The 22,762-nt window shown below is 41.3% G+C and overlaps 1 protein-coding gene across 2 annotated transcripts in view; it reads right to left on the minus strand.

Annotated features, from left to right (window-relative positions):
• Positions 1-22,762, minus strand: part of Zbtb40 (zinc finger and BTB domain containing 40) — an 84,840-nt gene that overhangs the window by 21,414 nt on the left and 40,664 nt on the right. For both annotated transcript variants that reach the window (XM_023722499.1, XM_004637623.2), the window contains exons 2-6: positions 17,563-18,347; positions 16,974-17,107; positions 7,287-7,479; positions 6,441-6,583; positions 1,950-2,142 (exon numbers count right to left, since the gene is read on the minus strand). In XM_023722499.1, the coding sequence (XP_023578267.1) occupies positions 1,950-2,142; positions 6,441-6,583; positions 7,287-7,479; positions 16,974-17,107; positions 17,563-18,259 (1,360 nt within the window). In that variant the 5' untranslated portion in view covers positions 18,260-18,347. The remainder of the gene's footprint in view (positions 1-1,949; positions 2,143-6,440; positions 6,584-7,286; positions 7,480-16,973; positions 17,108-17,562; positions 18,348-22,762) is intronic.

Below are 22,762 nucleotides of genomic sequence, written 5' to 3' on the forward strand. Positions count from 1 at the left end.
CTGCAGGGTCATAAAATCACTAACACTTTAGATAGGGAGTGCCCAGTGGTAGAAGCCAGTGGCTGCCCAATAGGAGGGTGATGAGAAGGCTGCGCAAACAAGAGGTTCAGAGGCACACACAAGGTGTACTGGCTGTGAAGCCCACGTGGTAACCCAAAGCATGAATAGCCACGAGTCAGGGCTATGCCTGTCAAGAAGGTGCCCCACAGGTCTGTTTAGACACTCTCTGAGCCCATTTGTTAGCTATAATGTTAAGAAGTTACACTTATTTGAAAACAAAAATCAAAGTGATCGGTCTTATCTCTTAGCTTTGCAGATATTTAAAACTTTATTCTCCCTTTGACCCAATATATTCGCTTCTAGAAATTATTTATTTATTTATTCCATAATTTCATTGAGAAACAAATAGCAATGAGACAGTTTCAAACCAAATAGGACAGTTTTAATAATTAACACATTGCATACATTCTTCCTAGTGGTTAACTGCTGTATAAGATGTGGACATGATATCCTATTTACAAACACCATTAGAACAAATCTCTATTCATTAAGAGAATGTAACTATATATCTATCCTAACCATTTTGAATACACAGATACAAAATGGACATTCATCTGTCACTTCTGGAAATTTAATCTTTAAAACAACATGTACAAAGACTTGTATTTACTGAGGTCCTATTATGAGCCAGGCATTATCCTAAGTGTTTCATAAGTATTATTTCACAGGAGCCACAAAAATGAATGTGATAAGGACCACTCTCAGAACCATTCCAAGAGGTTACGTCACTTGCTCAGGGTCACAGAGTGCTGAAGTGAGGCTATAAGCACAGGTCACTTTGACATTAGAACCTAGAGTATGAACCATTATATCATCCCTGTACCCAAGTAAGGGCATGAAAGTCAACCCTATGATGGAAAACTACTTAGCCTTCAAAAATAGGACTATGTGACTGGCTGCAGTGGTGCACAGCTGTAACCCCAGCACTTAGGAAGCTCAGGCAGGAGGACTGCCATTAAATTTGAGGTTAGTCTGGGCTACATCAGCCTGCACTACATATTAAGAATCTTGTCTCAAAAAAAAAAAAGGAGTAATAATAAAAAAGGGTTATGGGGAGTTTTATGAAGTGTGGGGAAAATGTTACACTGTTATGTGGGGGAAACATAAAACACAGGAGCATCTAAACACTGTAAAAATCAAGTAACAGATAATATATGTCAAAATGTTAGTACTGATACACTTGGCAAGACTTAAGGTTGTTTTCTTTTTCTTTTTGGAATTATCCAAGTTTTTAAAGTATATTTTACTTTTGTAAACTAAAAGCTCTCCAACTTACCAAGTATCTTTTTTTCTTAAAATCATCTCAGTTCTAAATGTTGTGGGTCAGAAAATGGGGTCCAGGCAGAGTTTTTGTTTGTTTGTTTGTTTCATATGGTAGCAGGGATCAAACTCAGGACCTTGGGCTTGCCAGGTAGGTGCTTAAGCTGCTGAGTTATACCCCTGGCCCAGGTAGACTTTCTGAGGCAGAGGTATGGATTCATTCCCCCAGGGCTGGAGAATGTTGGAGCCAAGCGCACTCACATGGGAAATGGGGCAATGAGGCTTGCATTTCTGCTGCGCACATCTATCCACAAAACTTGTCAGAATACTGAGCCTCGTGAGCCCTCCGTTCCTGCAACTTTCACAGGTGATCCTGGGCAGCCTCAGAAAACCATCAGCTAATAAACCCTGCACCATGAGAGTACCTCAAGGGAGTTCAACAGAGAAGAATCCTTTCTCAGAATTCACATCTTTGCTCCAGAACACTGAGGACCACTGATTTCTGACTTTCTGATTTGCTACAGCATTTCCTAACATTATCTTATATTCCCAGATGGAGCCAAAGGGTATCATAACCTGTAATTTTCTGTCAGGAGCTCCAGTCCAGAGAATGAACAATTAACTAATACCTGCAGTGCTGGGCAGAGCAGCTAATTTCTGCACATCCTCCAGCAGAAGGCTCAAGTTTGGGAATGTCATCTTCACCGCCTGGAGGACTTTCACCAGACTCTCAGCACTCAGGGTCTTCTCTTCGGTTATTCTGTGCAACATATTTTCTACTGTCTCTTTGGGTGTTCTGCCCTCACAGCAATTCAGAATCACCTGCGGCGGCAAGCAATCAACCAGACAGCAGTTACTGGCAATTCAGAATTTATCTGACACGCCACTGGAAAACCCAACAAGACGGCCTTACAGGATGCCCTGGATCAAGTCCTCCTATGTTGGATTATAGCACAACTCCTGTCACAGTCCTTTTCCTATGGGGTTTCAGTAAAAATCCAAAATATTCTCCAAGCAAGTAGGTTTATGAGAATCTTTCTCTCAATGCTAAGTCTATATATATATTCTTTGCCTTCAATAGCTCATACTTACTGAAATCATCCTTGCACTTGGGCTGTGTGACACTTGTGCAGACACTACCACTAAGAACTAGACTGGCAGTAATAGCGATAATGGTTTTCAATCTGCATTCAGGAAAATTCAGTACAGACTGTTGTTGGTATAGGTTGTAATATTCGGAACAGTTCTCTACTCTTTTACTTTGTCTTTACAGCAATTTAAATATCCAGATAATTTATCTGAAGTCTCCCAAATAATTAAAGCTTTTTTTTTTTTTTGCTTTCTTTTGACTCTTTTATATCCATTCCTTTCATTCTAATGGCCAATGTATCAGTTCTAGTCATAATTAAACAATTACACTCCCTTGTTGTTCCTCAGTGTGCCAAACGACTTTCTGAGTCTAAAATGACAAAGAGCTCTAGCAAAGGCTGAGAAATAAAACATGAGCCAGGTACTTTCCTATAACAACAGAACCATCTCCTAATAGACTATAATGTAATATGCACAACATGGCTCTCACAGAACTGATAAAGCAAAGATTATTTTAATATATGTAATCCATAGACTTATAGTAATCGAATTCTGAGACTTCGTTTGGAAAAATGTCAGCTCTCAGGAGAAACAATCAAGCAGATCAGTCACGGTTATATGCCAGAGGCTGCCATCATCAAATTAACTCTCATTGTAAAATAATGAACTTAGCTTTAAAGCCAGATTGGCTGTGGCTTTATATATAAAGAAGATATGTGTGTGTATGTGTGTGTGTGTGTGTGTGTGTGTGTGTAAATCAAGTTGTCATATTCCTTGTCAGTATAGAACATTTTCTTTAAGATCTAATATATGAGTTCTACCAAATGAATCCAAATTTAAAATTTAAGAACTTATATTTTAAAACTATACTGACTTCACTCCTATACCTCAGTTGCTAAGCAATAATCTGATACATCACAAGGCAGCCAGATATTAAGAGTACGAATAGGCTTTAAAATCAGACAGACTGCATCTGTACCTAGTCCTACTATGTATTTCTTGTGTGAGCCTGGGTAGGTTATTTAATTCTTTAAACTTCATTTTCCTCATTGGTAAATAACTGTACTAACACTAGAACAAAGTCATCCCTATAAAATGAAGTTGCTAGCCAAGTGTGATGACACACGTTTGTAACCTTAGCCAGCATTTTGGAGGCTAAGGCAGGAGGATCACTGCAAATTGGGGGTGGGGGAAAGGGGAGAGGAAGAGGAGGAGGTGGAGGAGGAGGAGGGGGAGACAGAGGAGGAGGAAGAAGAAGAGGTGGAGGAGGAGGTGGAGGAGGAGAAGGGGGAAGTGGAGGAGGGGGAGGTGGAGGAGGAGGTGGAGGAAGAGGCAGAGGTGGAGGAGGAGGTGGAGGAAGAGGCAGAGGTGGAGGAGGCGGCAGAGGTGGAGGAGAAGGTAGAGGAGAAGGTAGAGGAGGAGGTGGAGGAGGAGGTACAGGAGGAGAACAAGAGGGAGAAGGAGAAGAAGAAGAACAACAACAACTTGCTATTTATAGAGCCTACCACAGCTCCTAGGACATATGTACTCTTTAAGAAATCACAACGGTGGACCAGCCAAATTGCTCAGCAGATTAAAGTGCCTGCAATGGGGCTGGTGAGATGGCTCAGTAGTCTAAAGCACCTACTTAGAACAAGCTTAGCAAAGCACAAGGGACCGCGGTTCAATCCCCAGCACCACATGCCAACCAGCCCCGCCCCCTGGTGGGCTGAGCTGGCCACATACATAAATAAATAAAAAAAATTAAAAAAAAAAAAAAAACTTAGTTCTTAAAAAAAATAAAAAATAAAAATAAAATAAAGTGCCTGCAAGCAATAACAGGGGCTGGGGCTTCCATCCCTGGGCCTGCTGTGCTGGCCCGCCCCCAGGGTGTGCTAAAATGGCAATTGAGACTGGGTATAGCAGCATACACCTGTAATCCCAGCTCTTGGGAGGCTGTAAACAGGTGGATCACTACAAGTCCAATCTAGTAGTGAGACCTTGAACGCCCTGCAGACCCTTCCCTAAAATACAAAATAAAAGAACAAATTCAAACATTTACCTCTCCACAGGGCCATGAAGAAATGATAATGGTATTCACATGGCTGGGGAGCAATGTGAACAGTGAAGAGAATGTGTTTTATCAGAAGTCTGGCTTGCAGTACTGGCTCTGGCAGTGCCTTTGGGTAAGCTGCATAACTCCTGAAACTTCTACTTTTTTTGTTTTTAAATCTTAAAACAAGAGTAATATACCTTACTTTGTACAGCTGCTGGCAGGGTAAAATTCAATGGTGTTTAAAATGTCTGCAACACATTGTTTGGCGCACAGAAGCACTAAACAAATGGCAGTGACAGTAATCACTACTCTTATGTCCTGAAAACATCCCTATTGGCCACTTCTTACAGAAAGACTTGAAGTATTTAAAGATAATAAGACTAAGATACCCATGACAGGAATAAATTGATTTTTTTTAAAAGTTCTGAAAAGCCCAGTACACATTCCACAATGATGCCAACGCACTGTGGCTACTTGATCAACATTCCCCTCTATGCTCCCCTCATATTAGTTTGCTTCAGTTTTCATGAGAAGGAACAGCTTAATGTTGTGCTCGTGGAATCCCAATCTTAAGGAACATTTTTGTGCTTTATAACTAATTTAAGTTCTTCTGCTTCAGCTTTTACTATCAAGTAAACTGAAAGTGACAGAAGAAAATGACAGTGTGGTCTACCTTGCTGCAGAGAATAAGGCTGAACTTGGCTCTACCGCTAACTGCTGTTTTACCAAGATAACGAAACAGCTCAAAGGACACATTCAATCTAGCTAATAAGGAGAAGGACTGAATGAGTAATAGAACGGAGTCACTGAACAGGGATCAGGTACGTATACTAGTTCTATATGCAACTCACTTAACATTTGTGAAGTTACACTTAATCAAAACTCTTAGGAGGACAATAGTTTACTCTTTTTTTGTGAATTATCTTTCCTGACGAAGTTCAAGAAACTCAAAAATTTTAAACCAGACAGAGGTTGTTCTCACTTATCTATTTTCAATAAGGGATCAGTCCTCCCGTGCATCCAATGCTCAGCTATTATACCAGTGATTTCTGAGCATTTAAGTCACAGCTTCAAGAACCGATACTACTGAAGTTCTCTATTCCTATTTCTTCCTTACAGATATAAAAATATTTTTAGCACAAAGTTAAAATCAATAACGCCAACAAATATAGTTATCTAGTTGCCTTGAGAAGTCATGCTAGCAACTTTATGAGGATTTCAGTAGCAAGCTGGTGGGGGAGTAAATTGGCACAACCTTCCTGAAGGGCAATTTGGCGACGTGTGTCACACACATGAATAGTTTTGTACTCTCCGTTCCAAAATTCTACTTCTTAAAAATTAGTTTAAGGGATAAAAATTATTCTAAGGAAATAATTCAGGAACTAGGCAAGGCTTTGCCTATAAAAACATCTTCTGAAGTATTATTTCATGTTCTAGTTACTGAAATATATGGACATATTATATGTAAAAGCCAAGTTGGAAAACTATGTTCTGTGTGACTTCATCCCAGGATGCATCAACCCAAAAGCAGGAAGAATATGCTCTAACATGTTAGTAGGAATCGTATCTGAGGGGTGAGAGATCTGATGTTTTTTCCTTTTTGCTTGATTTCCATATTTTCTCATATTAACTACCATTTCTATAAAGAGGAAAATTGTCAAAATAAATATAAATGTGCCTAAACATTTTAACTCTTGGCACATATTTATAATAAAAATTCATTAAGTCAGAGAAAAACTATCTTACATCCATCCATCCATCTATCCTTCCAAATACTGACTCTACAGAGCACTGACGGTACCATACGCAGCCCTCGGAACACTGCTGCACAAAATGCATAAGGGGCATTAAACACGAATCTGAACCTGGGAGTGATTACTATGCAGTAGGTATAAAAATCCTGTAAGCTAAAAAGTGCTCTGTGCCAGAGAAGAGGTTTTTCTAAAAAAAAGTGCTACATCAATCTGAGGAGGGAGGAGATACTTGACACAGTTACCCTTTTCTCAGTGCCAGGCAGGAATTCCTCCTTGGCTGTTTCCAGGAACTCCGTAATAGGTCTCAGCTGTGTTACACACTGTATCAGGTCCTCTTTGTGTTCCAGTAACAGAACAGACAAGGTCTTTCCCTCCCCTGTGCTCCCTGGGGGAGAAAGAATTAGAGTCACACAAGAAAAGCTAGTCAATTTGAAGAAAATGACAGCATGGTTTGTCAAGAGAGATCTAACAGAATAGTAAAGTGATTCTCAGCTTATTCTGTGCACCTGAATGCAGAATCGCTTTTAGAGAGGAAAATACTTTATTATTCTGTTTAAACTCTATGAAAGGAAAAATGTTTCATTTATCTGTCGAAACACAAAGCTTCAGAGCCAGCCCAAGGTTAACTTCTGGTTGGCAAGGTCAACGCTTTGTACCTAACCCAAACGCGAGCAACTCCAGCCTCTAAGTGCTGTCAGCGAACCAGCTCATCCTGGGCACCCAAGGCACTGCTTTGGATATGCAGTTTTTGAAAAGGCAGGGGACAATGATGGTATTCTCTAATTCAAGGTATCAGGCTAGTTAAGTAGGGGACAGAAATGGAAACTTATGTTTAGCTTGTACATATTTAATACACAGCTTCTGAAATGAAATGAGAACCTATGTAGAAATCATGTAATAACTAAGCCCTGAAGATACGTATCACCAGAACCAACTTCTATGGGTGGTTACAGGGAACAGCACTGGGGATGAAACCCAGGGACTCATGCATGTTAGGAAAGCACTACCACTGAGCTACATCCCCAGCCCCCACTGAAATCAACCTTAAATCTTGGTCACCGAGGAGGACAGGACTCCCTTCTACCTACCTTCTGGCTGCACTGGGGCTGCATCTTCTGTGTATGGGTCTGACAGTACAGTTTTTATTGCGGGATTAGAATCCTGGCACAGCCTCAACAGGGACACAACGGTCTGCACATCCAAACTCCCGGCTCTGATTTTCTCCAGGATTCTCTGGAAGGCTGTATATCCTTCTTTTCTCTCAAGACATTCCATTACAGTCTGTGGAATGAAGTATCCAGAAAGACAGATGAGCCAGCCACAAGGACTATGCTTGGCAAGCAAAACGCATGCAAGATGCTCCCTCACCCACTGTACCTGCTTCCCCAGAAAGGGTTGCAGCAAACATTGTGCCCCCAGTCCCTCCTCTGAAGACTCCAATTCCATTCTCCAACCTTGGTCAGGGGATACCCTGCCGGGAGGCCTTCCCTAACCCAGCTCCACATTCTCATTCTCTCTCTTTCTCTCTCTCTCTCTCTCTCTCTCTCTCTCTCTCTCTCTCTCTCTCTCTCCACATTCTCTTAATCCAGGTCATTGTACATTTGTCAGACTATATTGTATTTATCTTTTTCTCCTAATAGACTTCTTAAAGCCACATATCATGCTATCCTTAGATAGCACTCTTGTGTTCTCAGCAACCAGCAGAACCTGGCACACAGTAGGTGTCTAGTGCATTTTTAATACACTTAATACACTCCTTACCTAATTATACCTTTGTGAGTCTTATGAAATTTTGAGTATTTCTTAGGCAAGGATATCTGAATTTCAAATTGAATGAACTGTCATTTTATTATTTGAGAATGCAATTAAAATCTCACAAGTTAGGGGAGAAAATCACTTTAAGTCGTTTACATTATGAATGACAGACGATGTAGACAGACATGAGCCTTATTACTTTTAGATATATTCTGTAACAATTAAGGCTAACAATGTGTTGGCTTAGAGTTGCCGGCTGTCAAAGAACATATGATTCACATATTAATTATCCCATTTTAATGACTGCTCTACTGCGTGGGCCTGAAGGGGCTGAAGGGGATTCAGAGTTTCTCTCCTAACCAACACCGAATATACACCAGCCCTGCCTCTGGCCTCATGCCCCTGACCTTTTCGTGGCATTAACACCACCTCTGAGTCACGGTCCTCAGTCCTCATCCGACTGTGGCAACACTGATGCACTGTGGGTGAAATTCTGACCACCTTTTTCAGCTTTCCCCACTGCTCTCCCAAATCCACAACCACAAGCAAGATCTGACTGGTGTTAACCCTTCATCTTTACCTCCTTTTTCAGAATGTTTCAGCCAATTTGGGGGTGTACAACTGTAATCTCAGCATTCTGAGAGACTGAGGCAGGAGGAGGATCACAAGTCTAAGCCCAGCCTGGACAACTTAGTGAGATCTTGTCTCAAAATTAAAAAAAAAAAACCTTCCAAAGACCAAGGATATAGCCCAGTGTGAGGGTTCTGAGTTCAATCCCTGATTTTTACTTTCAAAAAGGGTAAGAAAAACTCTAAACTACTCAGTTTTATCATAGTTTGAAAATGGCTCTGAAAATGAGATTTAATCCCAAACTGTTCCAATCCAGAGCCACACAATTTCAGCTGCTATGTCTTACACAGCAGTGCTCTCAGGGCCACTAACTATGCTCACCATCTTGAATATTTCAGAGTAAAATATCAACTATCCCAATGGCAGAATGTAAATAATGACTGTTCCTTTCTTTGGTCTGACAGAACATCTCTTGTACAGCAAAAGGAAGCCCAATCAGAAGACATTGTTAATATTTGTATTTTAGCAACAGTTTAAAAAAAAAAATGCACCTAAAATGGAAGTTCATGAGATAGTCATATATAGAGTCTTTATACTAACCTTTTAAAAGTTTCCTATGTGTTTTGGTCATCTTCAAAAGTAAACTTTGATAAAACACAGTTTAATAATCTACATTAATATTTGATTGGAGTAAATAACTTCCATGAGCCTAAGGTAACTCATCTATTTTTAAAATAACAAACAAGAAATAAAGGCATGAGTTGAATGATTAATCCCTGTGAGTAAATGAATTCAACTTCTCCTGCTTTTGTGGATCGGCCCCAGCTTGCCTTAGAATGCCCTTCATGGACAGCAGTAGGGACACTGAAGCAGGCAGCCTACAAACAGCTCTTGAGTGATCCATGCCTCTAGATAGACATGCCTGAGAGCTGAACTCCTGGCTTGGTTCTAAGAAAGAGGATACGACAAAAGTAATAGGATGATGCCCCTTCAGAGGGCAAGTTACTAGGGCAAGGACCTCTACCTTGTACGTGCACATGCATATGTGCACACGCTGACTCGCACGCTTTCTCCCTCTCTCTTTGCCCTTGCTCTGGGATGTGCAAGCTGCCACATTGTGGGGTTGCCCTGAGGAAAGGTCCTTGTGGCAAGGAATGGACATTCCAGGCCACAGTCAGCAGATCCTGGAAGAGGATCTTCTAGGGCCAGTCAACAGCCAAGGGAGTGAGCTAAGTAAAAGATATTACCCTTGTTCAGCCTGGATATGGCTACAGCCCTAGCTGATGTAATTGCAGCCCAAGGTGGTCTCAGCCACGCTATTCTGTGGTTCTTAATTCACAGAATTCCAAGTAATAAATGTTTGAAGCTGCTGAATTTTGGAGTAATTTGTTACACAGCAATCGATAATTCATACTGTACCATTCGCAGCTAATATCCTCAGTAAACATGTTTCCTCCTCTTTCCTTTTTCTTTCTTTCTCTTATATGTCTTAACTGATACAGCACACAGCTATCTTGTTTGGTCCTAGGCCAGGTTTTATTTCTTTTTTCCACTGAAAGCTCTCTGAATACCCAAGATTCACCACTCTCAGCAGCCAGTGTGTCTGGCACTATCACTTAAGTGGAGGGGGGGCTTTCATCAGAGGCGGTGACTGATGTGCTTCTCATTATCCTCTCTGCTGTCTCTCTCTCTGCAGAACTACTCAGCAGTGAAATTAAAACATTTGTTAACTCCACTGCTCAGCAGTGAACTAGGGTGACCATCTGGGAAGAAAAGCAGGGGTGGACTGATAAAGGGGACAGGAGGGAGTAGAGAGCTGCCTGGACCGCCCTGCTCTTTCTTCTAGAACCTACTGGGGATGCATACCAGAACCAGTGCTTTTACTATGGTAAGCCATTTCTGAAACAATGTCTGCCTACACAAAAGGGTGTCATATATTTTGATAGGCTGTTACCATAGAATACAGCTGAACCAACACAGTTCTGTCAAAAGGTCTTCTTTAACCCCACATTTGCAACTCTTTTGATTCTTAGGGGCCTAAAGGTACTTTAGTAGATTCATGTCAACATATGGTCACAAAAAGTAATCAAAGTATTTTACCAATGAGTGAAATATTGGTAAAACTATTTAAAGATGAGACAGTTTCCTTTCCATTGACGATGTGGGAAAAACCATTGAATCTTTCCCCTAATACAACTTTTCAATGAATTTACTTTCCCCAGTGGCCTACTACCCTCACATATACCTGGGTTTGCTATACTCTTGTTCACCTGAGCCCTCCCATGAATGCTGAGGATCAGGTCATAGCAATAATGATAGAGATAAAGCTGGGGTGGCTGACTGGTAAAGCACCTGCTAAACAGACACAGAGTCCTGAGTTCAAACCCCAGCACCCAAAATAAATATGCAAATAGATATTAAAAATAATGATATGACCCCTATTAATCAACACCATCCTGGACATTGCAGACTATGTGTCTCTTCAGGCCAGTCCTTGGCAGTGTCACTGCTGCTTACTGTAGATGTGTATCAGAGAGCTTAACTTGCCTAAGGTCATGGGGACAGGGAACACTCTTGATGAAACACTGCACTCATGCTGCACTCCTTCCACTCAGCTCCTAGCACTCTTTTCATTCAGCTCTCACACCTAGATTTCAAGGGTAAATCAAATTCATTTATACAGGACTCCACTGGACTTACTGGAACCCACACCACTAAACACAGGGTAGTACATAAGACAGTTTGTACCATTCTTCTTGGTCTCAATGATTAGTAAGAGACTGTACCTAGTAGGTGCTCAATAAATGTTTGTTCAACTGAATAAAATCTACTGTCCAGGGGTTATAACTGGGTACAGACTGGCAAAAGACACTTCTCCACCCCAGTAGCCAGGATGTCTCATCAATTCTGGCTTTTGTTTCTCACAATTCAAGCAGCCTGCTTTCTTCTCATGTGGCTGCAATCACTGCTCAGAGAATGGCTTTGCCGTCTTTCATCATTTATCTCAAGAAATAAAACCATCAGGACATTGCTGCATGGTGTTCTCTCTAAACTCAATCTGTGCCGGTTTTACACCCCAGGTCTCTGTCTCAACCAGAGTACGCATGAACCTCAAAAGGCTCAAAACTATGCACAGAATGGTACAATCTTTTACTGTTAAGTTATTAGTGATGTTATGATGATTAATCTAATAACAAAACAACCAGCAACAACCAAAAACATTCAAAGCTCTTTGGGAACTAAAACTGCATTAAAAAAAAAAGCAAATGAACTCCAAATGACCTTCTAAGGTTTCACTAAAACTTAAAATAATGTCACTCCAAGTATATAGTTCTTAAATCCACTCATCACTGAAGTTTTACAGTAAATCCAATGATTTGGTGACTATCACACATACTTCTGGTGGTGTGGGTCACAGGTGTGGCAGAATTTCTTTGCTGTTAAGACAATCTGTAAGGGCAGATTGAGGTTTTAGTTTATCTTCCTAGCAACCAGGTCAAGGTTTGGCTTCTCTTGGTCACTCAATAAAATTCTGCTGCATCAAGGGATAGACAAAGGGGAACATTTGGAGAAATGAAGAATTTTGTGGCTATTCACAACCCTGAAGGTGCCACCAGACATTATTACACACACACACACACACACACACACACACACACACACACACACACACAGAGTTTTACAGATCATTAACTTCTGGAGCAGTGCTCCTCAAAATGTGGTCTTCAGATAGCAAGACCCCCCTCTGGAGGACCTGTTAAAGATAGAGTCCCAAGCTCCAGCTCCAACCTAAGACTCAGACTCTTTGGAAGTGAAGTCTGCAGGCATACACTTTAACAAGCACACCAGCTGACTTCTACATACTGACACAGTGCAGATCTCAGGTGTCCTCCAAAGCCTATGTGTCTGGGTCATGGGGGTGCTACACTCATCACTGGATGAGTCCACTGAGCGGTTCAGAGCTGACCTGCAGTGAGGAGGGCTGGGCCTGGCTGGAGGCGGTCACTGGGGTGTGACCTGGAAGGTTATTGTTTCCTTTCTAGACTCTCCCTTCACTCTCTGCTTCTTGGACACCATGACATGAGCAGCTTTCTCCTCTGCTATGCTACTTCTGCCTTGGTGTCTGCAGACCATAGACTGAGAGTCTGAGCCAAAATAAACCTGTCCTTTAAGTTACGGGTATCGGGCACTGTGTCCTAACTGAGATGCGATTAAGACACATGTACTGCACCACAGTTGTTGAGACCGACTGCATCTCATTAGACACTGACCCAACAGCTCAAGAAGCTACTTCCAAGTGGATGGTGGTACCTATCTGAAAGCACATCTTACAAAGTAAGCTTAAAGTAACAGCAAAGCATTTTGTGTGTTAAGAGCAGACAACCAAGACACTGGTATATAGTAATACATTCAGCAAAAAAGGGGCTTAGAGATCTGTTAAGTTTAAAACTACCCATTAATGTACAAATAAACAAGAGCAGTTACTATCTACTAAGTTCCTGCTATGTACTTGATGTTTTACCACGAGTTATATATATATATAATCGTAACTAATTCATAATTATCCTATAATAATCACTCTATGATGCGTCCTCATTTTTTGAAACGTTTTGATAGTACTGAAGACTGAATGTAGGAGACGCTCCCTCAGGCTTTCACAGAGAGCACATTGGCCAAGCAATGGCCGTGACTCATCCACATGGCTGCACTGACAAAGGTTCTACAATCTGAGGTACAGGATCTCAGGATAAATCCTGAGGGCATTTCATTGACCTTCTCAGACCAAAAAGCTACAACTCTTGTTGCATAGGTCCTGCTTTACCTTGGTCTTAACCATCCAGTAGAAAAGTATGAAGACGAAATATAGGAAATAAAGCCATGCTGTTATGTTGAGCTGTGGGGGACTCAGGTCAATAATTTCTGACATTGCCAGTTAAACAGAAGACCCAAGGCTATAATGGGCTACTGGACTCTTAGAATATTTTGCTGAGTTTACACACCTATAATATTCAATAATGGAACTTACAAAAAATGGGGTATACCGATGAATGTCCATTCTGTATCTGTGTATTCAAAGTGGTTAGGATAGATATATAGTTGCATTCTCTTAATGAATAGAATGATTTGTTCTAATGGTGTTTGTAAATAGGATCACAAGTCCACTTCTTGTACAGCAATTAACCACTAAGAAGAATATATGCAGTGTATTATTTGTTGAAGCTGTACTCCGATTAGATTTGAAACTGTCTCATTGCTATCTGTTTATCAATAAAACTTTGAAAAAAAAAAAAAGACTGAATGTAGGACATCTGCACTGAGTGTCATCCCCAGCACTTTTTAAAATGTTGAGACATGGTCCAGACCTTGCAATCCTCCTGTCTCAACCTCCCAGAGTGCTGGGATTACAGACCTGCTCTGCCATGCCAGTCATTGTACCCTTATTTTACACACTGAGAAACTAAAGCTTATAAAAACTAAGTTACTCAAAGTCACAATCTAGTATATGTAAAGATAAACTGCATATCCACACAGTGCAATCAGCAATAAGGAACCTACATGTAACAATATAATGAATCTCCATAATTATGTTAAATAGAAGTGAGACAAAACCAATACATAGGGGGCCAGGGAGATGGCTCAGTAGAATAAGCGCTTGCCTGGCAAGCGCAAGGGCCTGTGTTCAATCCCCAGTTCCGGGAAAAAGAAGAAAAAAAAAATACATACTACATGACTCCATTTATATAAGACTATAAAATATACAAACTAATACAAATTGATAGCAAATCAGTAGTTAGCTGGGGGATGAGAGCACTGAAGGGGACCAGAGAGCAGGATTATAAAAGAATGTGACAAATTTTGGGGGATGATGCAGATGTTTACTCTTTCAATTTTGATGATCAAAATTTACAAATTATATAACTTAAACACAGGTAGTTTACTAAATGTCAATCATACCTCTTTATAAATCTGTCTAAAAAAAAACACACAAAAGAGAAAAGTGGGAGATCTAAGTATAGCGCGGCATCTATGTGTGTGTGTACATGTGTGTATGTATGTCCGGCTGTGGATCAAAAGCAGGGCCTTACGCTTGGTGGGCAAGAGCTCTACACTAAGCAACATCCCCAGCCTTATATTCAATTTAATCTTATGCTCCTTAAGCATCTTTTTCCTTTCCCTTTCTAAAGTTAAAACCTTTACTATGGGCCACAACAGGCAACTTGAAATATAGCCACCAAATGACCTGTACAGCTGCTACTCTGATCTCTAAAACAAAGCAAAAAATAACATAAACCTATAATGATCACCAACAGTAAATCAGCACTCTTCCAAACTACTAATAATGCTGCTGCCATCAAAAGATTAAAGCAAACATTGGAAAAAGAGAAAGAAATGTTGAATGAATCCATAGACAGCAGACGTTTCTTAAACCAGGACACTAGTGTTCAAAAAAGAAAGAAAAAAACCCACCAAAATGTCACAAAACACAATTCAAGTAAGTACAGAGGGATACTAGTAACTTGGGTATTGCTGACCTAAGGAATAATGCTGCTCCTCTGTATTCAAAAGCAAGTGCAGGGAAAGCCTTCAGGGAGAAAATGAAGGTATCAAGATAACAAACTCATCACAAAATGATGGATTTACTAGCTAAGAAAACACAGAAGTGCAAAAATATAAAACCAAAGAGCCCTTCAGCATACTTAGTATGAAGAGAACCATGGATTTATGACCTGAAACCTCCCAAAGAAAGCCACTGAGGTCAACCCTGTCTCACAAATAGCATATCTCCCATTTTGACAACTTACAGTTACAGCCAAATGTCAATTAATACAGTTAAAATCCATTAATGGACCTTACATTTGATTTTTTTAAAAAAAGTAACCTGCTATGAATCAGGAAAACATGTAAATAGTGGAAGCCACAGCCAGCTGAATTAAAACAGTTCCTAACAGACACTGAGTTGACTGAGGACCTCCCTGTACCACTCTCACCAATCAGAAGGGCAAGTCTGCTTTGGGATGGGGAAGTGGGGGGCTCACTCTGCTGAAGGCTGTCAGCAGCAGATAGCAGGGCGGTCAGAGCAGAAACAAGTACCAAAAGTACTTGTGGAGTCCAATCTGAAGGGTCAGGTGTGCAGGAACACACAGATGGGGATTTGTCCCAATTATTACTGCAAAAAAGAAAAAGCTAAGAAACACAGCAAGACAGCTCTCTGATACACTCTTCTGGTGGGTAATCCCTAAACATGTTTATATATGTGAATCATTCTGCCTTATTGGGAGGCAGGAAACAGTGTGCAAAGAGACAGCTTTACAGTCAGAATGCAAGCTGGGATGAGCCTCGGTGGCAGAGTGCTTGCTTGCCACGTGTAGAGCTCTGGGATCCGTCCCTAGCATTGCTGGGTTTGAAATCTGGCTCTGCCTTGGATTCCTATGAGCCCTGTGCCTTGCCAAGTTATATCACCTCTTTTGAGACAATATTCTCACCCATAAAACATGGCTAAAAACATTTAACCCACTTCTGTGACTTTCGTGATTTTTCTGTGCACACTGAGATGAAATATATACCCATCTTAACATAGTGTTAAATTAATGCTCACCATATTTTTATTACAAATGACCAACATATTCTTAAGTATTAGATGCAATTTACTATGTTAAGTTTTTGTTGTTGTTTTGTTCAGGGTCTCACTATGTAGTGCAGGCTGGGCTGGAACTTGCTCAGGTAGCCCAGCCTGGCCTCATACTCATGGTGATTCCTCCTACTTCAGACTCCTGAGAGTTAGGATTACATGTGTGAGCCACCATGCCCAGCTATGTGTTAAATTTATAGCAAATCCTTTTTGTAAATGTTTTGAGTATCTGCTGTTTTATTTTTATTATTTTAACCTCTGATTTGGGGTTATCCATGACTACCTTCTGCCTCATTTTATCCTTGATTTATCAGGAAGAAACAGTGTGCAAGGCTGGGTGTGGTGGCGTAAGCCTCGGTCCCACCCCTCGGGGCTGATAGGGAAAATCATGAGGTTGAGGCCAGCCTGTGCAACACAGCAAGTTCAACAAAAAACCAGGGTCTTAACTGTGTTATCTAGGCCGGCCTTGAACTTGCTGAGTTGCACAGGCTGGCCTAGATAACACAGTAAGACCCTGGTTTTTTGTTTTAAAAGGACAAGAAAGGGGTGGAAAAAAGGAAGTAACACCAATATCAATGATAAGCTGCCATTCTTATAGTGATCAAAATATAACTTCATTTTGTTGTTTTTAACTTTATTTTGAAACAATCCTGCCTAGTGCTTTTGTAAAACTTCCCTATAGAGAATAAAAAACCAAAACATTCAAGTCCGAGAAATTTGAAACCCTGGGGTAAATATTCATATTTCTTCCCCATAAGGAAAGCTACCATGGTATCCTAAGAAAACTGAATTAGAAAAAGATAAAGCTTAGTTTACCTACCTCCTTCTGTGGGCCTTTAATTTCTGGACATTCTTCTAGTCTTTTTAAAATATCCTGAGTAACCAAGAGTGCATCTGAGAAAATAGTCTCATTTTCTAGAAGAAAACTCAGCTGGTAGTGTTTTCTCTCAAATTCTAAACATAAAACAAAATAAAACAAAACAGCAATTTGTTCCTTGAAATGACTATAAAATGACTATACATAAAGTTTGTGGCTGCCAGAGACCCTTCAGGTCAGACTGCACACTTGGCCCCCCAGTGTGGAGGAACAGGCACCGGTATCTCTCCCAGCTCTCTCTGTGTGCCACTCTTGGCCTGCTCAAAGCAATGGATAATGACCAAGTGGGACACTGTTACTTCAATACCCTCTTGTGCTCGGTTGCTCATCCCCAGGATTTCAACCGTGAAAAACACAGACACTTTTAAAGAATGCTGCTGCATTGGATTTGAATTTCTTGCCTAATAGAGGTCTGTAGTAAATTTATCAATGAAATAAAAATTAACAGAGATCATCAAATCTAGTAATTGACAACAGAACTACAAATTTTGATTAAAACTAAAAGTTAAGTACAAACTTAAATAATTATTACCTGGTTCTACACTCTGCCCCTTTGCTCCACTCAAGGTCTGTCCAGCAGGTGAGGGGGAAGCAATTTCAACTGGGTGAGAAGTCTCCACTGGGGCTTCTGCATCGCCCAGAACCTTCTGGGCAGTGGGAGGACCTGCACTTGTCTCTTGTGTTCCTGTATGGATTGCTTCCTGGGCCTTGACTTTCACAGGGCCCTCTGGAGTAACAGAAGCATCCAGTGAGGTGGCAGATGCCTCCACACCTTCAGAGGAAAGGACTTCTATTTGAGGCATCTCTGTTTCTTTCCTGAAGGACTCTGAGGATGGCATAGAGATGTCTCTCACCACCTGACCCTGCACGGAGCAGTTTACAAGGCTGGTCAGAAGATTCTTACAGCTAACAGCCACATCAAACATCTGCAAGCTGTCGGCTAAAGAGATGATTTTGGAGAAGTTGTGTTTGCCCACAGGTAATTTGCCAGTGTACATAATTTCTAACAAGAGAGCAAACTCCTCGGGGCTCACCACAGCCGCATCAATGGAGATGGTGTCTGTGTTGTCCAGCAAGGTTTTAAACAGGAGGCTGGCTGCGGCCAGGACGAGCTTGTGAGCCCTGAAGTAAATGGTGCCGATGGAAATGGTGCAGTCACAGAACTGCTGCTCCTTGCACAGTGTGTACAGCTGCTGCAGCAGCTGCCGGCTGTAGTTGGGGAGCTCCATTGTAGTATCGCTGTTCCAGGACTTCTCTTCCTTTCTCCTGCACAACACCACGAGCTTTACAAGCACATGGAAAGTGCCTTACTGAAAACTGTTAAGCAAACAAACAAAAAAGCAATTCACTCATTCATCCAACAAATGTTGCTCAATAGGGAGGGGCAGTAAACCAGGTACACAACATTAATAATTATAGTAATTATCATGTGCTTAACTACAGGAAAGCAACTATGCACAGATCTTGATATGGACAATTTCACTTGATCCTCAAACTACTCAGAAAAAGAGACATTGTTTCCTCCCCATTTCATAGATAAGACTTTAGCAGGCCTAAGAGAAGCAGTCCAAAGAAAAGCCGCATGAAATGACTTGCCACGTCTCACTGACTTCACAGCTGTAACTACACTACTGGATGCTGTTCTTCCCCTCCCCCAGCCGTTGGCCACCTGGAAGAATATACAGACTTAAAATTGAAGGTCCCCAGCATGTTGACGCTATCTATTCACAGTACTGGACAAGAGCCAACATTCCCTCCTTCTAATATGTAATTCAAAAAAAAATTTATATTAGTATATGCTTTAGTACGTGATTAGTAATAATCCTATAATTAGTATATAATTCTACATTCCTTGTGTGGAGTTGACACATGTACAAGACACATCATGACTTTTTGTATCCCCTTCTCCACCCCTACACCTCCTTCTCCCTCCATCTCTTGATCTCCTTCCCATCTAAGAAAGATCTATCTCTACTTTCTATTACCTTTTATTTTGCTCTTTATATTTGGGGATTTCTCATACAAGAAAAACCATGCAACATTTAAGCTTGTTGGGCTGGTGAGATGGCTCAGTGGTCTAAAGCACCTACTTAGAACAAGCTTAGCAAACACAGGGACCACGGTTCAATCCCCAGCACCACATGCCAGCCAGCCCCGCCCCCTGGTGGGCTGAGCCGGCCACACACACACACACATACACACACAAATAAATAAATAACATTTAAAAAAAAATATTTAAGCTTGTGTGTCTAATTTATTTCACTTAACATAGTGGTTTCAGGGTACATTCATTTTCCTACAAGTGACACAAGTTCATACTTTTTTGTAGTGGAGTAGTACTCTACTGTGTGTAAATACCAGTTGCTTCATTTATTCACTGGATGACGGACATACAGGCTGCTTCCAAGACGTAATTATTATGAACTGCGTCTCGCTATGAACAGGTGTACACATGTATCACTGTAACATAGTGTCTTTAAGTCTTTCAAGAAGATATCTAGGAGGGAAACAGCTGGATCAAGTAGAACTTCTAGTCTTGGTTTTCTGACGAATCTCCACATCGATTTCCATGGTGCTTGTACTAATTGCTCACCCATCAACAATACAGACAAGCTCCTTTTTCCCTGAAGCCTCGCCAACATTTGTTAGTATTTGATTTCTTGACAATGGCCATTCTTTCTGGGCTGAGATGGAATCTCAGGGTTGTTTAAATTTACATTTCTCTAGTGAGCAGTGATGCGGAACATTTCTTCAGGTATTTACTGGCTTTGTACTGTTTCTTCTGAGAAGTGTCTATTCATTTCACTTGCTCCGTTCTGGACTGGGTCTTTTATTTGGGGGAGTCTAATTTGTTAACATGAACTTTTCAACTGACTCTAGATCAGTGATGGTGAAACTATGGCACATGTAACCCCAGCAGGTTATTTATATTATTGACAGCTCTAAAAAGTTTGCCAGAGTCAGGGAGATAGCTCAGTAGAATAAGCACTTGCCTGGCAAGCGCAGGGTCCTGAGTTCAATCACCAGCACCGCAAAAAAAAAAAAAAAAAAAAAAAAAGTTTGCCATGAGTGGTCCAGGTGCCCCTACAAAAAGACCAGCCATGCCTTTTCAACTTCTGTTGGTCCCTTTCTGTTCCTTTTCTAGCTTTCGCCTCTCCTTTGAACTCCAGATATGCAATTACCTACTCGACACCTCCAACTGAAAGCCTAATAGGTTTCTGAAATGCAATGCTTCCAAAATTCTCTGCCAGCTTTCCCACTTCACAGCAATTCTGTCCGTTTGTTCATACTAAAATGCCAGAAGTTGCCTTTGACTCCTGATTTTCTCATGACGTAACTTCAACCTTTTATCAATCCTCTTAGCTCTATTTTCAAAACATACGCGAAATCCAATCACTAGCCTGTGGTCAGTCCATTTATTTGGATTACTGCAATAATCTCCTAACTGGCCTCTATGCCTCTGCCCTTGCCTAGTACTACTCCTACCTCACTTGTCTTCAACTTGATATCCATTTAGGACATGTCAAAACTGATTGCTTCTTTACACAAAAGACTCAAAAGGTTCCAGTTCTGGGGTAAAAGTCAAAGTTCTTAAAATGGTCTATAAAGCCCTTGATGATCTAGCCACCATTTAGCTAAGCTCATCCTCATCCACTCAGCCTTAAGTGTTCCTTCCTTGCTGACTTTGGAAAATACCAAGAAAACTTCAGCCAGAGTTCTCTCTTATGTGTCTGACTGGATCTCTCCCTTCCACTGTCTCTAGTTACTACGGTTTGGATTAAGAATGACTTCCAAAATTGGGCATGGTAATGCATACCTGTAATCCCAGGAGGCTGAGGCAGGAGGAGTGCTGGGAGGTCAAGGACAGCCTGGGCTACACAAAGGGACCATGTCTCAAAAAATGGAGGCAGAAGCGGAGGCATAGGAAGAAAAACGAGGAGGGGAGGAAATTGAAAAGCAGAGGAAGCAAGTGCAGCTGCCGCAGCAGCAAGAATGCCCCCCCCCCCCCCCCCCGGGTTGGGGAGATAGCTCAGTAGAATAAGCGCTTCCCTGGCAAGCACAAGGGCCTGAATTCAATCCCCAGTTCCTCCAAAAAATAAAAAAAAGTTTTAAAAAGAGGAACTAATAGTATAATTAAAAAAGAATGCTTCCGGGGCTGGTGAGATGGCTCAGTGGTCTAAAGCACCTACTTAGAACAAGCTAAGCTAAGCAAAGCACAGGGACCACGGTTCAATCCCCAAGCACCACATACCAGCCAGCCCCGCCCCCTGGTGGGCTGAGCTGGCCACACACACACAAAATAAATAAATAAATATTTAAAAAAAAAAAAAAAAAGAATGCTTCCCCAAAGGCAAGCATGGTGGCCCACACCCATAATCCCTGTACTTGGGAAGCTGAAGCAGGACTGCTGTTTGATACCAGCTTGAGCTACAAGGTGAGCTCAAGGCCAGCCTGTAGTGCATACTGACAACCTGTCGCAGAAATACAAAAACAAACAAACAAACAAACAAAAAAAAACCCTGCCTCCTCAAAGGATTGGGTTCAGAAGTAGGCTTTTGGAAGGTGACTGGATTTAGGGGGCACTAAACTCATGAGTGAATGAATCTACTGATGAGTTCATACCCAAATGCGCTGTGAGAATGTGGGCCTGCCTGGAGAAGGTGGCCCCTGGGACATGACCTTGAAGGGAGTGTATTCCTGTCCCTGGTGCCTTCCTCTTTCTGCTTCTGGACACTAGGCAGCCTGCACAGCTTTCCTCTGCTATGCACTTGCCTTAGAGCCAGGAGGCCACGGATAGAAACTAGGTGTCAAAATAAACCTTTTCTCTTTTCAGTTGTTTTTGTTGGGTATTTAATCAGTGATTAAAAAAACTGACTTACACTGTATGTAAGGGTCATACACATTGAGCATCTTCCCTAATCTGAACATCCAAAATCCAAATTGCTCCAAAATCACAAACTTTCTGAGTGCTGACATGATGCAACAAGTGGAAAAGTCCATACTTGCCCTCAGGAGATTAGTGACGTCCATACTCAGGAACATTAAAAATACTGGTTAAATTATCATCAGGCTGGCTATGTGTATAAATGAATGCTGTGTTTGGACTTGGGTCCCATTTCCAAAATGTATCATTTTATATATGCAAATATTCCAAAAAAATTTTTTTTAATCCAAAGTATTTCTAGGAAGGAGCACTCGACCTGTATGTCAGTAAGGCTTCCTGTCATCATGGGGGTTTTTTGTTTTTGTTTTTGTTTTGGTACCAGGGATTTAACTCAGGACCCTCCCCTTACCAGACAGGTGCTCAAGCCACTGAGCCATCTCCCTAGCCCCTGTCATCATGTTAAGAGTCACCTCCCCTAACCTCACAACATCCCTCTTTGCTTTTCATCACAGCACTTATACCCATTGACACACTATACTTTCAAGTATTTATCATCTTATCTCCTTTTACTAGAACATAAGCTCTGGTAGGGAAGGATCTCTACATCTGCTATATCGCAGTGCTTAACATTCCGCCTAACCCAAATCTTGCTGGCTAACTGCAGAATGATCAATAACAGGAAGACATAATGACAAGGGATCTGCGCACAGAAACTCAGCCAGGGACAGAGGAGTCCAAGAGTTTTGAGGCAGGAACAGCTGACTTGCATCATATATGATGCAGAGGCACTGAGGAGGTTAAAAAAAAAGTGGGAGGAAAAGGCACTCCAAGCAGAGAAGCGGCAGGA

The sequence above is a fragment of the Octodon degus genome, unplaced genomic scaffold (genome assembly GCF_000260255.1).
Source record: "Octodon degus isolate 3935 unplaced genomic scaffold, OctDeg1.0 scaffold00092, whole genome shotgun sequence".
NCBI lineage: Eukaryota > Metazoa > Chordata > Mammalia > Rodentia > Octodontidae > Octodon > Octodon degus.